Source organism: Sus scrofa, chromosome 9, assembly GCF_000003025.6.
Source record: "Sus scrofa isolate TJ Tabasco breed Duroc chromosome 9, Sscrofa11.1, whole genome shotgun sequence".
In the NCBI taxonomy this organism is placed as follows: Eukaryota; Metazoa; Chordata; class Mammalia; order Artiodactyla; family Suidae; genus Sus; species Sus scrofa.
This window is the reverse complement of record NC_010451.4, coordinates 116,090,868-116,110,187: the sequence shown is the minus strand read 5'-3', so window position 1 is coordinate 116,110,187 and position 19,320 is coordinate 116,090,868. Positions and strand designations below refer to the sequence as shown.

General features: G+C 38.8%; 2 protein-coding genes across 2 annotated transcripts in view; one reads left to right on the top strand and one right to left on the bottom strand.

The window, feature by feature from the left end:
- The window catches only part of DARS2 (aspartyl-tRNA synthetase 2, mitochondrial), a 30,666-nt gene extending 30,448 nt beyond the window's left edge, over nt 1–218 (bottom strand). The window contains 1 exon segment of the mRNA XM_021063655.1: nt 81–218. The gene's annotated coding sequence lies outside the window, so the exon portion shown is untranslated.
- CENPL (centromere protein L) lies at nt 366–19,320 on the top strand. Its single transcript, XM_003357541.4, has 5 exons — nt 366–914; nt 1,758–1,934; nt 5,087–5,338; nt 10,355–10,897; nt 14,011–19,320. Exons 2-5 carry the CDS (start codon nt 1,761–1,763, stop codon nt 14,080–14,082), a joined length of 1,041 nt encoding a protein of 346 aa, XP_003357589.1. The 5' UTR covers nt 366–914; nt 1,758–1,760; the 3' UTR covers nt 14,083–19,320.

The window sequence follows — 19,320 nt, the reverse complement described above, 5'->3', positions numbered from 1 at the left end:
CCACGCTTCCCCGAAAGTTCCCCGCAGGCAGAACCTGAAAACAGGCAAGAACCCAGTCTTGCTTTTCAAATCTTTCAAACCTGACGGCCGATCTCGGGTCTTCAGAAAGAGGAAGGCAAGCAAGTCTAACACGTTACTGGAGGTCGAAGAACACACTCCACCGCTGGGAGCCAAGCACCCCTTAACACACCCAGCGAACAGCCAAGATAAATGGAGGGATTCAACCAATCAGAGCAGGGGGATTCCGCCATCTTCACTATGGGCGGAAATTTGAAGGAACGCTTCGTGCCGGTGGTAACGTACGGAGCGCAACACTGCGCAATTAGGAGCGCGAACGCTACCAATGTTTAGTGCGCTCCCGTGCCCTCAGTTAAAATGGGGACCAGAGTTGCTTCGCCGGCTTAGAATAGGCTCCACGGAGACGTCCTGCGTCCGGCCGCAGAGCGAGTCGGGAAACGATTTTAAACAGAGGCGGCGGCTGACGCTAAATTGCCGCTTCTCAGCGGCGGCTTTTCAGAGCTGGCCTTGGCCCCCGAAGGCTCAGGTGGAGAAAGCGAGTTGGCACACACTGTCTCTTGCCCCGCTGCCTCTGCGGGCAGCAGCCGACTCCTCAGGAGCGAGGATCACGGAGCTGGGTGGCCGGGTCAGCGGAAATGTTCTTCCGGCCTGAAGTCTCGGGCTCGGCTGGCGTCTGAGGGAGCCGGAGGTCTTGTTGCTGCTCCCGTCTGTGTCGGTCGTGCACCCACTTGTAGAACTAGAGGGACTTTAGAAAGAGGTTCCTCCAGACTTTATTTTAGCTGTCGTTTTGGCGGCTTTTTTACTTCAGAGGATTTCAGTCTCAACGTAGTTGGATACAGACTTGAAGAATGATTCGTGAAGGGAATGGTTGACAGCGTTATTACGGCATTTTTTGGGTAAGATGCTTTTTTATTGGTCCAGGCTTGGCAGTAAACTTTATATTTTGACGTTTTGTGTGGTCGTTATCTTTAGAGTACTTAGATACTTTGATATCTTGGCATTGGGCTCAGCATTGGCTTGGGTTGATTGGATTTAGGTGTGCAAAAATGATTTGAGTCAGAGTCCCTTCCTTCACGGACGTAACACAAGAAAAACAGCTAAGTTGTGTTCTGAACTGCAAGGGCTGGAGGAATTGGCTGGAGAGCTAACTCCTCTGTGGATACTTGGAAGCTTCTCCTGAAGGGATGAAACCTGCAGCGTGAATTGGATTTAGTCAGTCAGATGAGTCCAGAGAAGAAGGCTTAACTGTCAGTAGGTTGAATAAAAAAGTTAGCAGAAGCAAACTGGACAGGCATGAGGAATAGGGTAATGAGCATTCTGGGGTAGGGGGCACGTGTTTGGGTGTAGGGAGTGGGAGGGAGAGAGAGAATTCCTTTATTTTTTTTATATTTTTGTCTTTTTGCAATTTCTTGGGCTGCTCCCGCAACATATGGAGGTTCCCAGGCTAGGGGTCTAATCGGAGCTGTAGCTGCCAGCCTATGCCAGAGCCACAGCAAGTTGGGATCCGAGCCGCGTCTGCGACCTACACCACAGCTCACAGCAAAGCCAGATCCTTAACCCACTGAGCAAGGCCAGGGATCGAACCTGCAACTTCATGGCTCCTAGTCGGATTCCTTAACCACTGCGCCACGAAGGGAACTCCGAGAATTCCTTTATAGTAGGGAGAGGTATCAGCGAAACTTTGAGCATCCGTTAACTTTTTAATGTTTAGAATTCTGGCTTTATTTCTTTCTATGTAGACCATGGATTCTTATGATGCAGCAGAATCGACTCCTAGACAGAGTGCGTCTTTAAGGCTTAAAGATTACTTTATAGGTGCCACCCCTCTGCAGAAGCGATTAGAATCAGTCAGGAAGCAGACTTCATTTGTCCCAACTCCACCTCGAAGGAAAATCCCCCAGTGTTCACAACAGCAGGTATGCTTTTTGTATTTCTTTGTGTTACCAATAATTGAGAATGTCTGTGAACAAAACTTTTCAATTTTTGTTACTATTTATAGTATTTTTTTGTGTCATCATACTCCTCAAGTAATAAAATAAATGAGAAACAGCTAAAACAAACAATTATTCACACTGTCAGTACCATATGTTTGTTTGCTTTTTTAAGAAATTCTCTTTTTTTTTTTTTTTTTTGTCTTTTTTAGGGCCACACCCGCGGCATATCGAGGTTCCCAGGCTAGGGGTCGAATCAGAGCTGTTGCTGCGGGCCTGCGCCAGAGCCACAGCAACGCCAGATCCCAGCCACATCTGCGACATAACCACAGCTCACAGCAACGACGGAACCTTACCCCACTGAGCGAGGCCAGGGATCGAACCCAAAACCTCATGGTTCCTAGTCAGATTCGTTTCCGCTGCACCAAGACGGTGACTCCACCATAAATCTTTTAACCTTCTTTATTCTGGAATGGTTCCACAACATTTCTTTGTCTTTTATGACATTGACATTTTTGAAGAATGTTTCTCTTGCTTCCCTTTTAAAAAGAGAATATTCTTCATTTGGTATTTGATATTTTCTTTAGATTGAAGTTACGTGTTTGCTGGGTGAAATACTGTATAGGTGCTGTTGTGTTCTTTTGGGGGAATAACATCCAGTAGCACATAGGTGATGTTAATTTTAATCATCCTGTCAAGTTGTTGCTCAATTACTGTTTTATTCCCCGCTGTAACTAACAAGTGGTCTATGGGGAGACACTTTAAGTTAATACAAATATTTAAGATAATACAAATACAAACATCTTGTGTCTCATCAAAGTTTCGTCTTACACTTAACCTCCTTTATCCATTGAATTTTTTTTTTGCCTGGTCCCATCTTTATCATAATGGTTGCAATATAATGATTTTTCCATCTCTATTTGCTCCATAATTATCAGCCAGCCTTTGGCATTCTATTGTAGGCCATTTGCATTTCTAGTCCATTTATTTATCTATTTATCAGTATGGATTCATGAGTTCCTATTTTTCAAATTTTTCTAATTTCTTACAAAATTATTTTGGTGTTTTAATTATCCCAGATTTGTCTGGTGGCAACATGCTTTGTTTTGATCATTCATAAACAACTCTAAACCCTGAATATAACATTAAAAATTTAACTATGGAATTAAGTTCTAGTGAATACAAGTTTGGTATGTAGTTTCGAGTCACTTAGCAAGGAGTCTGGCTAATCAATCACTCACACCTTCTTTGTAACTTTGTTTTCTTGTCTGTGTCATGGGTCTAGTTTCCTTTGGGACAATGAGAAAAATTCTGCTTCTTTGTGAAAACTTTCTTAAAGAGAAATTACTAGTGTTGGTAATGAAAGTGATAGTTCTTAACAGGAAAACAGAAATTGTATATAAATTAAAGACTGGAATGTCCAGTTCAGTGTTTTCTTTTCTCTGATACAAGTAGTTTTACCTAATCTTTTGATAGTAATAAGAAAATAGTTTATAACTTTTCCCTGAGTTACTCTAGTCAGAACAAATATTTTTTGTCAAGTGGACAACTGTGGTGAAATTACAAAAGATGGTTGGAAACTGAAAATTCCCATCAGGAAGTATAGATTCTATAGAAAAATTCAATTCAGGATACAACTAGGAGCTTATGTGGGAGTGTCTGTGAAGACCGCCAAAAATGTGATGTCACAGGGCCAATATAAATGAAGTGGTTTTTTTTCTTTTTTTCTTTTTAATGCCACACCTGTGGGATATGGAAGTTCCTGGGCTAGGGGTCGAAATCAAGCTGCATCTAGGGCCTGTGCCCCAGCCACACTGGATGCCAGCTGCATCTTTGACCTATGCTACAGTGTGGAGCAACACCAGATCCTTAATCCACTGAGCGAGGCCAGGGATCAAACCCGCATCCTCATAGAGACAATGTCAGGTTCTTAACCCACTGAGCCACAATGGGAATTCCAAGTGTTTTTATTTTTGATGATTCTGTGATTCTAATGGTGCTTGGCCAAAATACTCCCAAGTATCTTTTTTAATTAATCTACTGAATTAGAGTGATGGACTGAGTTTACTGCCAAACAATTTCCTTTTTTTTTTTTTTTTTTTTTTAATTTTTTTTTTTTTTTTTTTTTTTGCCTTTTCTAGGGCTGCTCCCTCGGCATATGGAGGCTCCCAGGCTAGGGGTCAAATCAGAGCTGTAGCCACCAGCCTACCCCAGAGCCACAGCAATGCGGGATCCGAGCCACATCTTCAACCAACACCACAGCTCACGGGAACGCTGGATCCTTAACCTACTGATCAAGGCCAAGGATTGAACCCGCAATCTAATGGTTCCTAGTCGGATTCGTTAACCACTGCACCATGACGGGAACTCCACTGCCAAACAATTTTAGAAATTACTTAATTAAAACCATTCAAATTGGATACTTCAAGAATAGTTACTGTTTTTAAAATCTTTAATTTGATGTTTCTAAAAGTGAAACATAACTGTTCATCTAATAGGTATTGAACAGTGTTCCAGATGACATTGTTCTCGGTGCTAGAGATACAGTAGTGAATAAAATAGGCAAAATCCCTGTTCTCATCAAACTCACACTCTAAAAGTGAAGACAATAAAAGTCAAATACATAATGTCAGATAGTAATAAAAGCTGTGAAAAAAAGAAAGCATGTTAAGGAGATAAAGAGTGACAAAGTTATGGAGGATAAAGTGAGAAAAAGAATGTGTATATATGTATTACTGGGTCACTTTGCTGTAGCAGAAACTGACAGAACACTGTAAATCAACTATAATAAAAAAATTTTTTTAAAAAGTGGCAAAGTTGGAGGAATTGGTGCAGGTGCTGCTTTAGAGGGGTTGGTCTTTGAGTGACATTTGGGCAGAGTCCTGAATGAAAGAAAGGACCATGCCATGTGAACACCCTGGGAAGAGCATTCCAAAAGGAAGGTGTAGCAGATGCAAAGACCTGTGCAGGGTTCTTCAGAGTCCTGCAAACTCCAGTTTGGCTGGAGTGCAAAGATCAGGTACACCCAGGAATAGATTTGTACTAAATATTCAAAGTACTATGATTAAGGTATTATTTACTAAAGTTTCCTAATTCTTACATTTTCTTTGTCTTGATTTTTTTTTTTTTTCTTTTAGGAAGATGTTGATCCTCAAAGGGTTGCATTCCTTCTGCATAAACAATGGACTTTATATAGTTTAACTCCCTTATATAAATTCTCCTATACTAATTTCAAAGAGTATTCTAAACTTCTGAATGCATTTATTGCTGCTGAAAAGCAAAAAGGACTTGCTGTGGAAGTGGGAGATGACTTCAACATCAAAGTGATTTTCTCTACTCTCTTAGGAATGAAAGGAACACAGAAAGACCCTGAAGCATTTCTTGTCCAGGTATGTTATATAAGCAGTACTTGCTCCTTAGGAGAAAAGAATCTTCATTTTCTTGGTTTAGAAATTGTGATATTTTCTTACTGTTTTTAAAATTCTTTAAGCTTGTGATTTATAACCTGTTTCATGTGTTGTTGACCAAATTATAGCAATTAGATATGGCCAAATTTAATAGTTTTTTTTCATATTACAGTATAATCGTGTTTATTTTAGAAATCTTAGAGAATACATAAATGTATGAAGTAAGTTAAAAACCCCAATTTAACATTTGGTATACATCAGTTTGGCAATAGACAATCTGAATAAGCCTGTAATTATTAAAGAAATTGAGTCAATAATTAGTAACCTTCCAAAACAGAAATCAGCAGGTCCAAATGGGTTCACTGGTGAATTCCACCAAACATTTAAGGAAGTTCTCTACAATCTCTTTCAGAATAGAGAAGCTGAGGGAATACTTCCTAACTCATCCTATGAGACGAGTATTACGCTAATAGCAAGGCTAGACAAAGACATTATAAGGAAACTACAGACTCCGTCATGAACCTGCATATATCTCTTGAGTGTCTGTATCAAAACTGTGATCATATCACCCATACCTTTTTTTTTTCTTGTCTTTTTAGGCTGCACTGGCAGCATATGGAGGTTCCCAGGCTAGGGGTTGAAATTGGAGCTGGAGCTGCTGGCCTTTACCACAGCCACAGCAATGCACAATCCGAGCCGCATCTGCAATTTACACCACAGCTCATGGCAACACCAGATCCTTAATCGCCCATACTTTTCATTACGCCTTTTTTTCTTTTTTCTTTTTTTTTGTCTTTTTTGTCTGTTAGGGCCACACTGACAGCATATGGAGATTCCCAGGCTAGGGGTCGAATTGGAGCTGTGGCCGCTGGCCTCTGCCAGAGCCAAAGCAACTCGGGATCTGTGCCACGTCTTCGACCTACACCACAGCTCACGGCAATGCCAGATCCTTGACCCACTGATCCTTAACCACTGAGCCACGACAGGAACTCCCATTATGCCTTTTTTTACTAATAATCAGTGCTGTAGATTGTTACTCATGTCATTAGGAATTCTACATTTTTATAAATATATCCTTATAATTCTATGTTTTTTACTGGGATTAAATTCCTAGAAGTAGAATTTTAGCAAAAAAGTAACATCATTATATATTGTGATAAATCACAGCAGGTTACTTTCAGAAATGTAAAATTTTACATTCCTTACTCTATGCACGTTATGTATAAAAGTAACGTGACTATGCTTTGATTTATTAAGACACCAGATCTATTTTATTTATGCTTGCTACATTTTCTGCTGTTAACTCATTTTAGTCATTGACACATTCTGAAACAGCTGAAATTTTATTTTTTTGTATAGATCAGAGGTCAGCAAATTATGGACTACAGACCAGATATGGCCTGCTGCTTGGTTTTGTCAGTAAGGCTTTTTTGGAATAGAACCATTTTCATTTGTTTATATATTGTCTATGGCTGCTTTTGTGCTACAACAGTAGAGTATGTTGCAAAGCCTAAGATATTTACCATCTGGCCCTCTGTAGAAAAGGTTTATTGACTCCTCATGTAGATCATGGGTATTGGCAAGGATCTCAGGATTACTGGGATTAGGTTCTGTTGTATATAACAAAAAGTCTAAATAACAGTTAATTAAAGATAGTAGAGGATTATTTGTTTTACAAAAAAGGTGTCTGTGGAGTTCCCGTCATGGCTCAGTGGTTAATGAATCTGACTAGGAACCATGAGGTTGTGGGTTCGATCCCTGGCCTTGCTCAGTGGGTTAAGGATCAAGCGTTGCCCTGAGCTGTGGTGTAGGTCACAGACAAGGCTCAGATCCTGAGTTGCTTCGGCTGTGGTGTAGGCTGGTGGCTGCAGTTCTGATTCAACCTCTAGCCTGAGAACCTCCATGTGATAAGGGAGCAGCCCAAGAAATGGCAAAAAAAAAAAAAAAAAAAAAAGTGTCTGGAAGTAAGCCATTCGAGACTGGTAAATGCTTCATGAATTTTTTGTTAATTTTAGGGCTGCACCTATGGCATATGGAAGTTTCCAGGCTAGTGGTTGAACTGGAGCTACAGCTGCTGGCCTATGTCACAACAAGGCAGGATCTGACCTGCGTCTGTGACCTACACTGCAGCTCATGGCAATGCTAGATCCTTAACGCAGTGAGTGAGGCCAGGGATTGAACCTGCATCCTCGTGGATACTAGTAAGTTTCGTTTCTGCAAGCCACAACAGGAACTCCCTTCAAGAAATTATTAATAATCTAAGTTCCTCCTGTCTTCCCTATCATCCTTGGTGCATGGCTTCCATCGTTATGGTTCCACTGTAATGTAAGTTGTCTCCTAGAGCTCTAATATGATGTGTAAGTTTAAGGCAAAAAGTAGGAGGAAGATGAGAAGGGCAAACAGGATGCCTGCCACCAAGTAAATCTTTAATGAAATCTTGAGAGTTGGTGAGATCAAAAACTTCTCGTCACATCCCATTTGGAAGGGAGACTAGAACAATTTTTTTAGTGGATACTTTGCCACCCAAAGTAAAAGCACTATATTATTGTGGAAGAAAAGTAGATACTGGGTAGGTAGGTAATTAGCTGTCTCTGTCAAGTGGAACAGTTGTTGCCTAAAGAAGTTATATGCTTTGCATGTTATCAGGCAAGCAAATACTCTTGTGATGAATAGAAACGACCTCTTGAATTTCTAGTAGAGTGTCCTAATAATTTTTAGATTAAATAGTATTTCTTTTTCTTTTTTTTTTTTGGCTTTTTAGGGCTGCACTTGCAGCATATGGAGATTCCCAGACTAGGGGTCCACTCGGAGCTGTAGCTGCCAGCCTACGCCACAGCCACAGCAACGCGGATCCAAGCTGCATTTGGGACCTACACCACAGCTCACGGCAACGCCGGATCGTTAACCCACTGAGCAAGGCCAGGGATCAACCCACAACCTCACGGTGCCTAGTTGCATTCGTTTCCACTGCGCCACAACGGAAACTCCTAAATATTATTTCTTGACAGGGTTACAGACCTCATAGGTTATGAAGATGTGATGGACATACTATATCTGAGTTTAATTCTCTTACAACTTTCAAATTCCTGAAAAAGGAGAAAAATGGTAAAAGTAATTGTTTAAATTATCATCTCTAAAGGGATATAGTATAGGGCTGTGATCTTCACCTTATCAGGTCAAACTTAAACTTCTTTGAATATCTGTAAGGTATGTTTGTTGTGCAATTGACAAATTTAAAGTTTGAGGGGATTACTCTATCTTTTGGAACCTATAACCAAGATTCTAAGAGATCTAAATGGATGGTACAATGGGCCAAATCTAAAGAGATTAAAATTTTAATAGGGATAAGTTCATTGCCTTAATATAGATTGGGGGGATTTACTTATTAACAGCGAAAATAAGTATGTGAGCGAGTTCCCTTCATGGCTTAGTGGTTCATGAACCTGACTAGGATCCATGAGGATGTGGGTTTGATTCCTGGTCTCGCTCAGTCGGTTAAGGATCTGGTGTTGCCATGAGCTATGGTGTAGGTCACAGATGAGGCTCAGATCTGACATTGCTGTGACAGTGGTGTAGGCTGGTGGCTATAGCTCCGTTTCGACCCCTGGCCTGGAAACTTCCATATGCCATGGGTGCAGCCCTAAAAAGCAAAAAAAAAAAAAAAAAAAAAGTATGTAGAGCTAATTTATGTAAAGCTGTCAACTAAAAACCAGAAAACTACCTGTAGTCTAAGATTATATTAATCTAGGTTGATGATGATGACATTCCTGTAATCATACATTTTTGAAATAATTATGTTCTTATGAATGATTCCCATGCAGATGAATTTCAGAGAAGAGTGTCCAGTTAGTATAAGAACTTGAACGTATGTTATAGGAGGCATGGTGGAGAAAACTGGAGATATTAAAGTTGGTGGTATATATGATAGGGATCATCAAATATTTGAAGGCCTTTCTCTGCAGAAGACAGATTGATTTCATCTATATTCACATAAGGAGAAAATCAGGACTAGTGGTTGGAAACTCTGTGACTTAACATATGAAAGAATATTTTAAGTGGGTAGAAAGAACTGCCTTACGAAATAGTAATGCTTTCCTCAGTGGAATAATTCAAGCACTTTAGATTTGGTGACCTTTTAACAGTCCCTTTTACTTTTTTATTTATTTATTTTATTATTATTATTTTTTTTGTCTTTTTGCTATTTCTTTGGGCTGATTCTGCGGCACATGGAGGTGCCCAGGCTAGGGGTCGAATCGGAGCTGTAGCCACTGGCCTACGCCAGAGCCACAGCAACTCGGGATCCGAGTTGCGTCTGCAACCTACACCACAGCTCACAGCAATGCTGGATCGTTAACCCACTGAGCAAGGGCAGGGACCGAACCCGCAACCTCATGGTTCCTAGTCGGATTCGTTAACCACTGCACCACGATGGGAACTCCCAGTCCCTTTTACTTTAGAGTTGAGAGTTTGAGTTTTTTTCAGGATACTGTACTGCTTATACCATATTGGCATCCTTTTTGTGAATTTTGGTTGCACCAAGATCTTGCCATTTACCATATCCTAATAGGAGTACTAGGTAAAAGGTCAAATAACATGATAAACCTTAGGAATGATCAGGGAGACTGTTCCCTGTGTGGTTTTTGGTGGTTATACAACATAATCTTATTTTTAAATGTACTTATTAATGTTGAGACGATGTACTTTTAGGAGTTCCTGTTGTGGCGTAGCAGAAACCAATCCAACTAGTATCTGTGAGGATGCGGGTTCGATCCCTGGCCTCACTCAGTGGGTCGGGGATCTGGCATTGCTGTGGTTGTGGTATAGGCTGGCAGCTATAGCTCCAGTTCAACCCTTGGCCTGGGAACTTCCATATGCCATGGGTGCAGCCCTAGAAAGAAAAACAAACCCAAAACTAAATGAGAAAATGTACTTTTAGAAATAAATGTACGAGTACAAATGTAACTTTTGAATTTAATGAATGATTTTTCTTCTTCATAGATTCTATCAAAATCACAATTGCCATCTGAGCACAGAGAAGGTAAAGTGTTGTGGACTGGTTGGTTCTGCTGTATATTTGGAGACAGTCTTCTTGAGACTGTTTCAGAAGATTTCACCTGTCTACCCTTATTCCTTGCAAATGGAGCAGAGACTAATACAGCAATAGTTGGAACCTGGTTTCAGAAAACTTTTGACTGTTATTTCCGTCCCTTAGCAATCAACGCATTTAACCTTTCCTGGATGGCTGCTATGTGGACTGCATGCAAAATGGACCGTTATATGGCTACTACTGAATTTCTTTGGTCTGTACCCTGTAGCCCTCAAAGTCTGGACATTTCTTATGCCATACATCCAGAAGATGCAAAAGCTTTGTGGGACAGTGTCCACAAAACACCTGGGGAAGTTACCCAGGAGGAAGTTGACTTATTCATGGACTGCCTTTATTCACACTTCCATAGGCATTTCAAAATTCACTTATCAGCCACAAGATTGGTTCGTGTTTCAACGTCTGTAGCTTCAGCACATACTGATGGAAAAATAAAGGTTAGTTTGAGTGAATCTAGCTAAGTAATTTTTCCTTATTGTTGCATAGTTTTTACAATGTAAGGTGAACCTCATTTAAGAAACATTGGGGAGTTCCCGTCATGGCTCAGTGGTTAACAAATCCGACTACAAATCACGAGGTTGCGGGTTTGATCCCAGACCTCGCTCAGTGGGTTAAGGATCCAGCGTTGCCATGAGCTGTGGTGTAGGTCGCAGACGTGGCTCGATCCCAAGTTGCTGTGGCTATGGTGTAGGCTGGTGGCTACAGCTCCAATTAAGCCCCTAGCATGGGAACCTCCATATGCTGCGAGTTCGGCCCTAGAAAAGAAAAGAAAAAAAAAAAAGAAAGAAAGAAAAAAAAAAAGAAATATTAGAATATCTGCCAATTCAAGGCATTAGAGAGATTTTATTTTGTGCTTTATAAATGGTTTACTAAAAAGTCTTCAGCCTTCTAGATGCAGCTTTATAGTGGAAGGAACCATATGTTATAGACTTTGGTAATAAAATGAATTATTCTGTAGTAACTTTGAAACTTTCAGAATTGCTTCTTGTCCTCCACTTAAAATAATTATTGGGGAGTTTCCGTCACGGCATAGTGGAAATGAATCCGACAAGAAACCATCCCTAGCCTTGCTCAGTGGGTTAAGGATCTGGCATAGCTGTGAGCTATGGTGTAGGTCACAGACATAGCTCGGATCTGGTGTGGCTGTGGCTGTGGCTGTGGCTGGCAGCTACAGCTCTGATTGGACCCTTAGCCTGGGAACCTCCATATGCCACAGGTGCGGCCCTAAAAAGACAAAAAAAAAAAAAAAAAAAGAAAAAAATTTTTTAATTAAATAAAATAATTATTGGGAGTTCCTGCTATAGCACAGTGGATTAATGATCCAGCTTGTCTCTATGGTGTTTCTGGTTCAATCCCTGGCCCAGCACAGTGGGTTAAGGATCTGGCAATGCCATAGCTGTGGCACAGGTTGCAGATGTGGCTCCGGGTCAGTCCCTGGGCCCAGGAACTTCCATATGCCACGTGTGTGGCTACAAAAGGAAGAAAAAAAACAAAAAATAAAAAATAATTATCAGAGTAACAGGATTTTGTGTGTTAAATAAGAAAATCATAGTGGAGGGAGTTCCCCTTCTGGCTCAGTGGTTGCAAACCTGGCTAGTATCCATGAAGACATGGGTTCCATCTCTGGCTCTGCTCAGTGGTTAAAGCTCTGGTGCTGCCACGGGCTGTGGTGTAGGTTGCAGATATGGCTTGGATCTGGCATTGCTGTGGCTATGGCATAGGCCAGCAGCTGCAGCTCTGGTTCAACCCCTGGCCTGGGAACTTCCATATGTGGTGCGTGCAGCCCTAAAAAAAAAAGAAAGAAAATTACAGTAGAAACAAAGAACTAAAACATCATCTTTATGTTTTAGGCTTTTCTATCTCTACTGGGAAAGAAATAATAGAGACATTGTTTTACTCTCTATGAGGTCCTTATTAGAAGTATCAGAAATAAACTGAGAATAGGCACCTAAATATATTTGAATATATTATACTAATACAATACTTAAAATATAGTCACAGTATACACTCATTTAACATTGGTCTTGTCACAGTGCTAGGAGTTTAACATACTTTAAGTCTGATCTTTAGAGCAGCCCTGTAGTTAAGGGTTTTTCTGTGTGTGTGTGTGTGTATGGTTTCTGCAGCATGGGAAAGTTCCCAGGCCAGGGATGGAACCTGTGCCACAGCAGTAACCCAAGCCACAGCAGTGACAGCACCAAGTCCTTTACTGCTGGGCCACCAGGGAACTCTGAATGATGTTTTTGTCGAACATTTATTTTTAAAAGAATGAAACTTAAGTCAAGATATGTTTATGTCACATGTGCAAGATAGCTTAATAAAGGAAGAGTCAAAATTTAAACACTTATCTCTTACGTTCCAAGAAGTTCACACTCTTATAAGTACTGTATTAGTGTGTTTCAAACTAGAGATCACAATGCAGCAGTAAGTTTGGAAATAATTTTGATGAGGCAAGACCAGTTTTAAAAAACAAACAAAAGAAATAGAATAGAAAATATAAAAATGAGAGTGTATCATATGTGGTAAGGATATATATATAAATTTGCTTGTACTAGGTCATGCTATTAAATTTCTTACTGTGGTTTGCAGGAATAAATTTGAAAGATTGTACTATACCATATTAGCTTGACATTATAAAGAAAGAAATGTATATTTTGTCACCTTAGAATTCAATTTCATGATGTCCTTATATATTTTTAAATTTTATTCCATGTGTTCACATTCTACTGGTAAACTGACTACATTTTAAAACTTTATATAAAAGTGCTCTTATCCATCTATGAATATAAGAGTAGTCCTGTTTTATCTGGTCTATTCTAAGAGCCTCTCTTAATTACATAAGATAATAACTGTGGCTCCCAGGTTCAAATAATGCCATGATGATGACATTTATTAAGCACTAACTGTGCCAAGCATTATTAAGCATTTTACACATAATGTCTCATTTAGTTTTCACAACAACCTGTTTGCAAAGGTTATAAAGAAGAAATTGTGGCACAAAGGATAAGTAGGCTCCCAAGATTACACAGCTAGTAAGTGGAGTTGGAATTTGAACCCAAACATCTGTCTCTAAAGCTTATGCTTCTAACTACAGCACTGTACTACCTCTCAAAGTCTGAAATTAATGTATTAACCAGGTTTCTGTTTCTGCTTAGTTTTCACAAGACACTTTTGGAATCATGTATCCCTTTGAGAAGAAGGAAGCTATGGAACTCTTTCTAGAAAATGTAAATACTCAATTTGCATATAAGTCCAAGGGGTTCATAGATACCCCTTTTTCCTTAGGCAGATAGTTCATCTGTTGAGCCAAGATAAAAAAGAACTCTAGTCTTTAATTCCTTCTAAGCATCATTAAATAAAATTATAAATTTATTAAAGTCAGTCATCTTCATTAAAATCTGTTTAACATAAAATGACAATGGTTTGGGTTCATGTTCATATCTTAGTTTATAGATATGGAATTTAAAATAAGCCTAGAATATTTATCAAATATTACACTGCTTTATTGTAATTATATTTTAATTTTAAATGTCTTTTTTTTTTCTTTCAGATTTTGTGTCATAAATACCTTATTGGAGTATTGGCATATTTGACAGAACTGGCAATTTTTCAAATTGAGTGAGGACTTGTGGGGACCATAAGTTATGGATTGTATACCTTTTCCTCACTGATTTTCTGCCTGGTTGCTTTGCTGAAAGGAACTGTGAGAGAAATGGGCATCTGTCTCTGCATCTGTTTTCCTCACAGAGCCTTGGAGTTACCCAGATGAAAACCAAGAAGAAGCTAGAAGAACTGAGAATGTGGAAGTGAATGAACCACGGCCAGGCACTCATGTAACAGTCTTAGTCATCTGGGTTACCAGTCTCTAGAACATGCTGAGTTGTTAATTTGTTGACCCTCTTTCTAAAAAGTATATAATGTGGAGTTCCCTTGTGGCTCAACATTTAAGAAACCAGCATTGTTACTTCTCTGGCTCTGATTAGAGCTGTGGCATGGATTCGATCCCTGTCCTGGGAACCTCTACATGCCATGGGTACAGCTGGAAAAAAAATGTAATGTTTATTATTTCAAACTTTTAGCATTCAAATGAGATATGTCCGATACTGAATATTCCTTCTTTGCATCTTTAAAAACTTTAATCCCTAATTTTAAGCATTTTAGATTGCATTAAGAGAGAATTTCTGTCTTCTACAGACATTTTCCTAGCATCATTTTGTGGTAGAAAACTGGCAGTCAAAAATCCTCTTCAAAGGGAACTAAAAATTACTATATATTTTCAAGCCACTAATATGCTTTTTTTAAAATAATGTTCAATTCTTACTGCAATGTTTAATTAAATATTCACTTTTAAAACAAAGCAATTGTTTATCAATGTCTCGGTGATAGGCCTTTAACGTCCCAAGAATGGGACGTTAAAAGCTTTTCTCTAGCATAAAGGTTATACCACAATTATATGGAGTCATACAAATCGTAGAGTTGAAAGGCAGATGTGAACCTCTTTTGTGGGCAGAAGTTATATTATTTAACTTTTGTGTCCTTAATTTTGCTTTAGCACAGTGTGTGGTGAATATCTGTAGAGTAAGTGAATTAATGTTAACCAACTCTTATTTTACAGATGAAAACTATTAAGATCAAGCTAGATTTGCACAAGATGTCATATCTAAAACTCTTCTTTTTATTAACTATGAGTAGAGGAGGATTTTGTTTTACTTTAAAAACAGTGTTTTTTTTAAATCTTGTTTGAAAGAAAGTAACTAATATTCTATCATTCAAAAACAAATATTAACTTCTGGAGTGGCATATTATTTCACATATACTAGGAACAGAGGTAGAAAAGAGGGGCTTTCGAGTCAGATATTCATTCATTAAACTAATATTAAGTTCTTAGTGTGCACTTAGAATTGTATTGGGTAATAAGGGATGTAACAGTGAAGACAAAAAAAAAAAGATCCCTGTCTTGTGGAAATTATATTAGAGAAGAGGAAGGCAAAAGAAATAATTTCAGATGGAGATAAATACTATAAATAAGGAAGTGCAGTTTGACAAAGGGTGAGTGGGTTGGGGCCCACTTTATATACAATTGACAAAGAAGGTCTCTGAGAAAGTGACATTTGAGCTGAGTCCTGCATGATAAGAGAGGATGAGCTGTATGAAGATCTGAGGAAGTGTGTGCTATTCAGGTGAAACTTCAAGAGCAAAAGCCTTGAGATGGTAAGAACTTGGGTTGTTTGAAGAATAAAGGAAATCTGTGTGGCTGGATTATGGTGAATAAGGGTGGAGTAGTATGAGATGAAGCTAAAGAGGTTGTGCAGCAGAGACTTCTTCCATGGTATTATGTCTCTTAATTTGTGGCTGGACATGTGGCTGCCCAGAACAAAGATGACACTTTCTAGCCTTTCTTATGGGTATGTATGACTAAGTCATATAGCATATAAATAGAAGTGTCATGCAGAGCTTCTAGGAATCTTCCTTAAAAAACAGCAGGCATGTACCCCTTGCCCTTTTCTTACTCTTCCAATTTTGCTGCTTGGAACACATAATGACTGGTACTCTAGCTGCTTTAGGTCACTGGGCTGAGGGTCAGGTCCCAGTAATGTCAGAGCATGGCCTGGAGAGAGTTTGTACCCTAAGGACTTCTTGAAGCTGTACTCCAATACCAGCCTTGGATGGTCTCTTCCAAACTTAGAGATATAAACTTCTATCTTGTTGAAGCTATTTTTGCTTTTATTCTCTTCATCATATAGCCAAACCTAATGCTAACTGATACACAGAGGAAGGATCCACATCATCTAAGTTTTTACAGGTACTTTGAAAAGATTGGGTTTTATTCTTTTGTTTTGTTTTGTTTTTTTTTTTTTTTTTTTTTTTTTTTTAGAGCCGCACAAGCGGCACGTGGAGGTTCCCAGGCTAGGGTTCTAATCGGAGCTACAGCTGCTGGCCTTGCCACAGCCACAGCAACGCAGGATCCGAGCCGAGTCTGTGACCTACACCACAGCTTATGGCCACACCGGATCCTTGACCCACTGAGCGAGGCCAGGGATCGAACCCTCAACCTCATGGTTCCTAGTCGGATTCGTTAACCACTGTGCCATGACGGGAACTCCTGGATTTTATTCTTAATGCAGTGAAGAGCCATTGAAATTTTAAACAGAAGAGTAATATGATCCATTTTGTATTTTATAGGATACAATGGAGAATGAGTTGTAGGTGGTCAAAAATGGACAACAGTGAAAAGATTATTAGAAATGAACAACCTCATGGAGAAGTTAGTAATGTCTTGAAAAATTCTGTATGATTTATCCTTTGACTAGCAATCCCACTTCTGGGATTCTGTCTCAAAACTCACTAGCAAAAAGTACAAAATGAAGCAGGAATAAGGTTATTTATTACAACAGTATTTGTAATAGCAAGACTAAAAATTATCAAAGTGCTCATCAGAAAGGGATTAATTGAATAAATTATGGTGTAACTGCACAGTGAATTACTGCTATTTAGTTTAAAAAGTTTGAGGAAGATAGCTAATATTGCCATGGAGTTATTTCTAGGATACATTATGTGAAAGAGCAAGGTATGGACAGGGATTATAGTATGCTATTTTTTTATAGAAGGAATGGGGGAAATGGGTATGTGTGTGAATTTCCTCAGGTTTTCAAAAAACAATTGTAGGATGGACCAAAAACTAATAAAAGTGGTAACTAATGGAGTAGGGGGAACCAACTGATTAGAGGAGACAGGAATGAAAGTTAGGATTTATCTGAATGTTTCTTGAAACCACATAAGTGTATAATGTAATTATGAAACAAAATTAGATCAAAAAGAAAAGAACAAAGCAATACTTAAAAATTGAAAACAGATGAACCTGACTATATTAAGTTCATGCTATAATCACACAAGGAATTATTTTTAGTATCACTAAATCCTTGTATTTTGACTATATTGTAAGTGGGCCACATCCTAGGAAAAGAAGAGCAGCAAAGCAATCTTAAATTGCATTCAGTTATTTATTTATTTATGTTTTGCTCTTTTTTAGGGCCGCATCTGTGATATTTGAAGGTTCTCAGGTGAGGGGTCCAGTCAAAGCTGTAGCTGCCAGCCTATGCCACAGTCAAAACCACGTGGGATCTGAGCTGCCTCGGTGACCTATACCACAGCTCACAGCAATGCCAGATCCTTAACCCACTGAGCAAGGCAGGGAATTAAACCCTCGTTCTCTTGTGGATACTAGTTGGATGCATTAACCACTGGGCCACAATGGGAACTACGAGTTATCTTGTTATTAAAAAATGTTGGTATTGTAATTTTACCACTATTTATATTAAGATAAAATATATGTAATTATAGCAATGTCAGTAACCAAGATTTTCAGTTTAGAAGATACACACTTATAAAAGCAAGAAAGCTAAGTAGAAACTCTGCAATATTAAGTTTGAATTGGAAATATGAGAATGAACTCATTTTGAAAAGCAAAATTTTTTAATTTTGATAAAGACAAATTTATCAGATTTTTTTCTTTCTTTTGCTTTGGGTGTTGTTCTTGCTTAACCCAAAGTCCCAAAGATTTACTCATTTTTTTTTTAAACTTTAAAAATTTTTTTGCCTGGCATGCAGAATTTCCCAGGCAAGGGATCAAACCTGTACCACAGTAGTGACTGAAGCCACAGCAGTGACAATTCTGGTTCTTTAACTCTATTAGACCACTAAGGAACTCCCTATTTCTTGTTATCTTCTAAGGATTTTGTAATTTTAACTTAAATTTAGGTTTGTGGGAGTTCCCATCGTGGCACAGTGGGTTAAAAACCCGACTAGTATCCATGAGGATGTGGGTTCAATCCTTGGCCTTGCTCACTGGGTTAAGGATCTGGTGTTGATGCAAGCTGTGACAAAGGTCACAGATGTGACTTGGATCTGGTGTTGCCATGGCATAGGCTGGCAGCTGCAGCTCTGATTTGACCCCTAGCCTGGAAATTTGCATATGCTACAGGTGCAGCTCTAAAAAGATAAAAAATTTAGGTTTGTAATCCATTTTGAGTTAATATTTATGTATGGTGTGAGGTAAGCATTCAAATTCATTTTGCACATGGATATGCACTTGTTCCAGCACCATTTATTGAAAAGACTGTTGTTTTCCCATGAATTGTCTGTCGCCTTCCTTAGAAATTAATTAGCCGTAAATGTTTGAGTTTATTTCTGGACTCTCAATTGTATTTCATTGATCTGTATGTCAGTCCTTATGCCAGTACCATACCGTCTTGATTACTGTAGCTTTGTAGTGTGTTTGTAGGAGTGCGCGTCTCCAATCTTTGTGCTTTTTTCAAGATTGTTTTGGCTATTCTTTGTGTTTTGCATTTTCATAAGAAGTTTAGGATCAGTTTAGGTCAGCCTTTGTTAAAAAAAAATTAGCAGGGATTTCGATATGATTGCCTTGAATCTGTAGATCAGTTTGGAGTGTATTGCCATCATAGTGATATTAAACCTTCCTGTTTATGAACATGGGATATTTTTCTCTTTCTTTAAATCTTTCAGAATTTCCTTCAACAATGTCTTATTTTCACCGTCCAAGAATTGCACTTTTTTTTTGTTGTTAAACTTATTCCTAAGTTGTTTTTTATGCTATTGAGAATGGAATTGTTTTCTTTTTTTCTTCTTGAATTATTTTCTCAATTTCATTTTTGGATTGTTTTTCTAGTGTGTAGAAATATAATTGATTTTGTGTATTGCTTTTGTATCCTTTGATCTTTCTATAATCTTGCTGAACTTCTTTATTCTTGTAGTCGCCCCACCCAAGTGGATATCTTAGCATTTTCTATATATAAGATCTATGTCATTTGTGAATAAAGACAGTTTTACTTCTTAATTTTAA

Excerpts from the sequence above, each read along its gene's own strand:
- CENPL (XM_003357541.4), top strand. The coding sequence starts at position 1,761 with ATGGATTCTTATGATGCAGCAGAATCGACTCCTAGACAGAGTGCGTCT. Across the intron at positions 1,935-5,086 it reads CCCAGTGTTCACAACAGCAG|GAAGATGTTGATCCTCAAAG; the intron begins GTATGCTTTTTG and ends TTTTTCTTTTAG. Across the intron at positions 5,339-10,354 it reads CTGAAGCATTTCTTGTCCAG|ATTCTATCAAAATCACAATT; the intron begins GTATGTTATATA and ends TCTTCTTCATAG.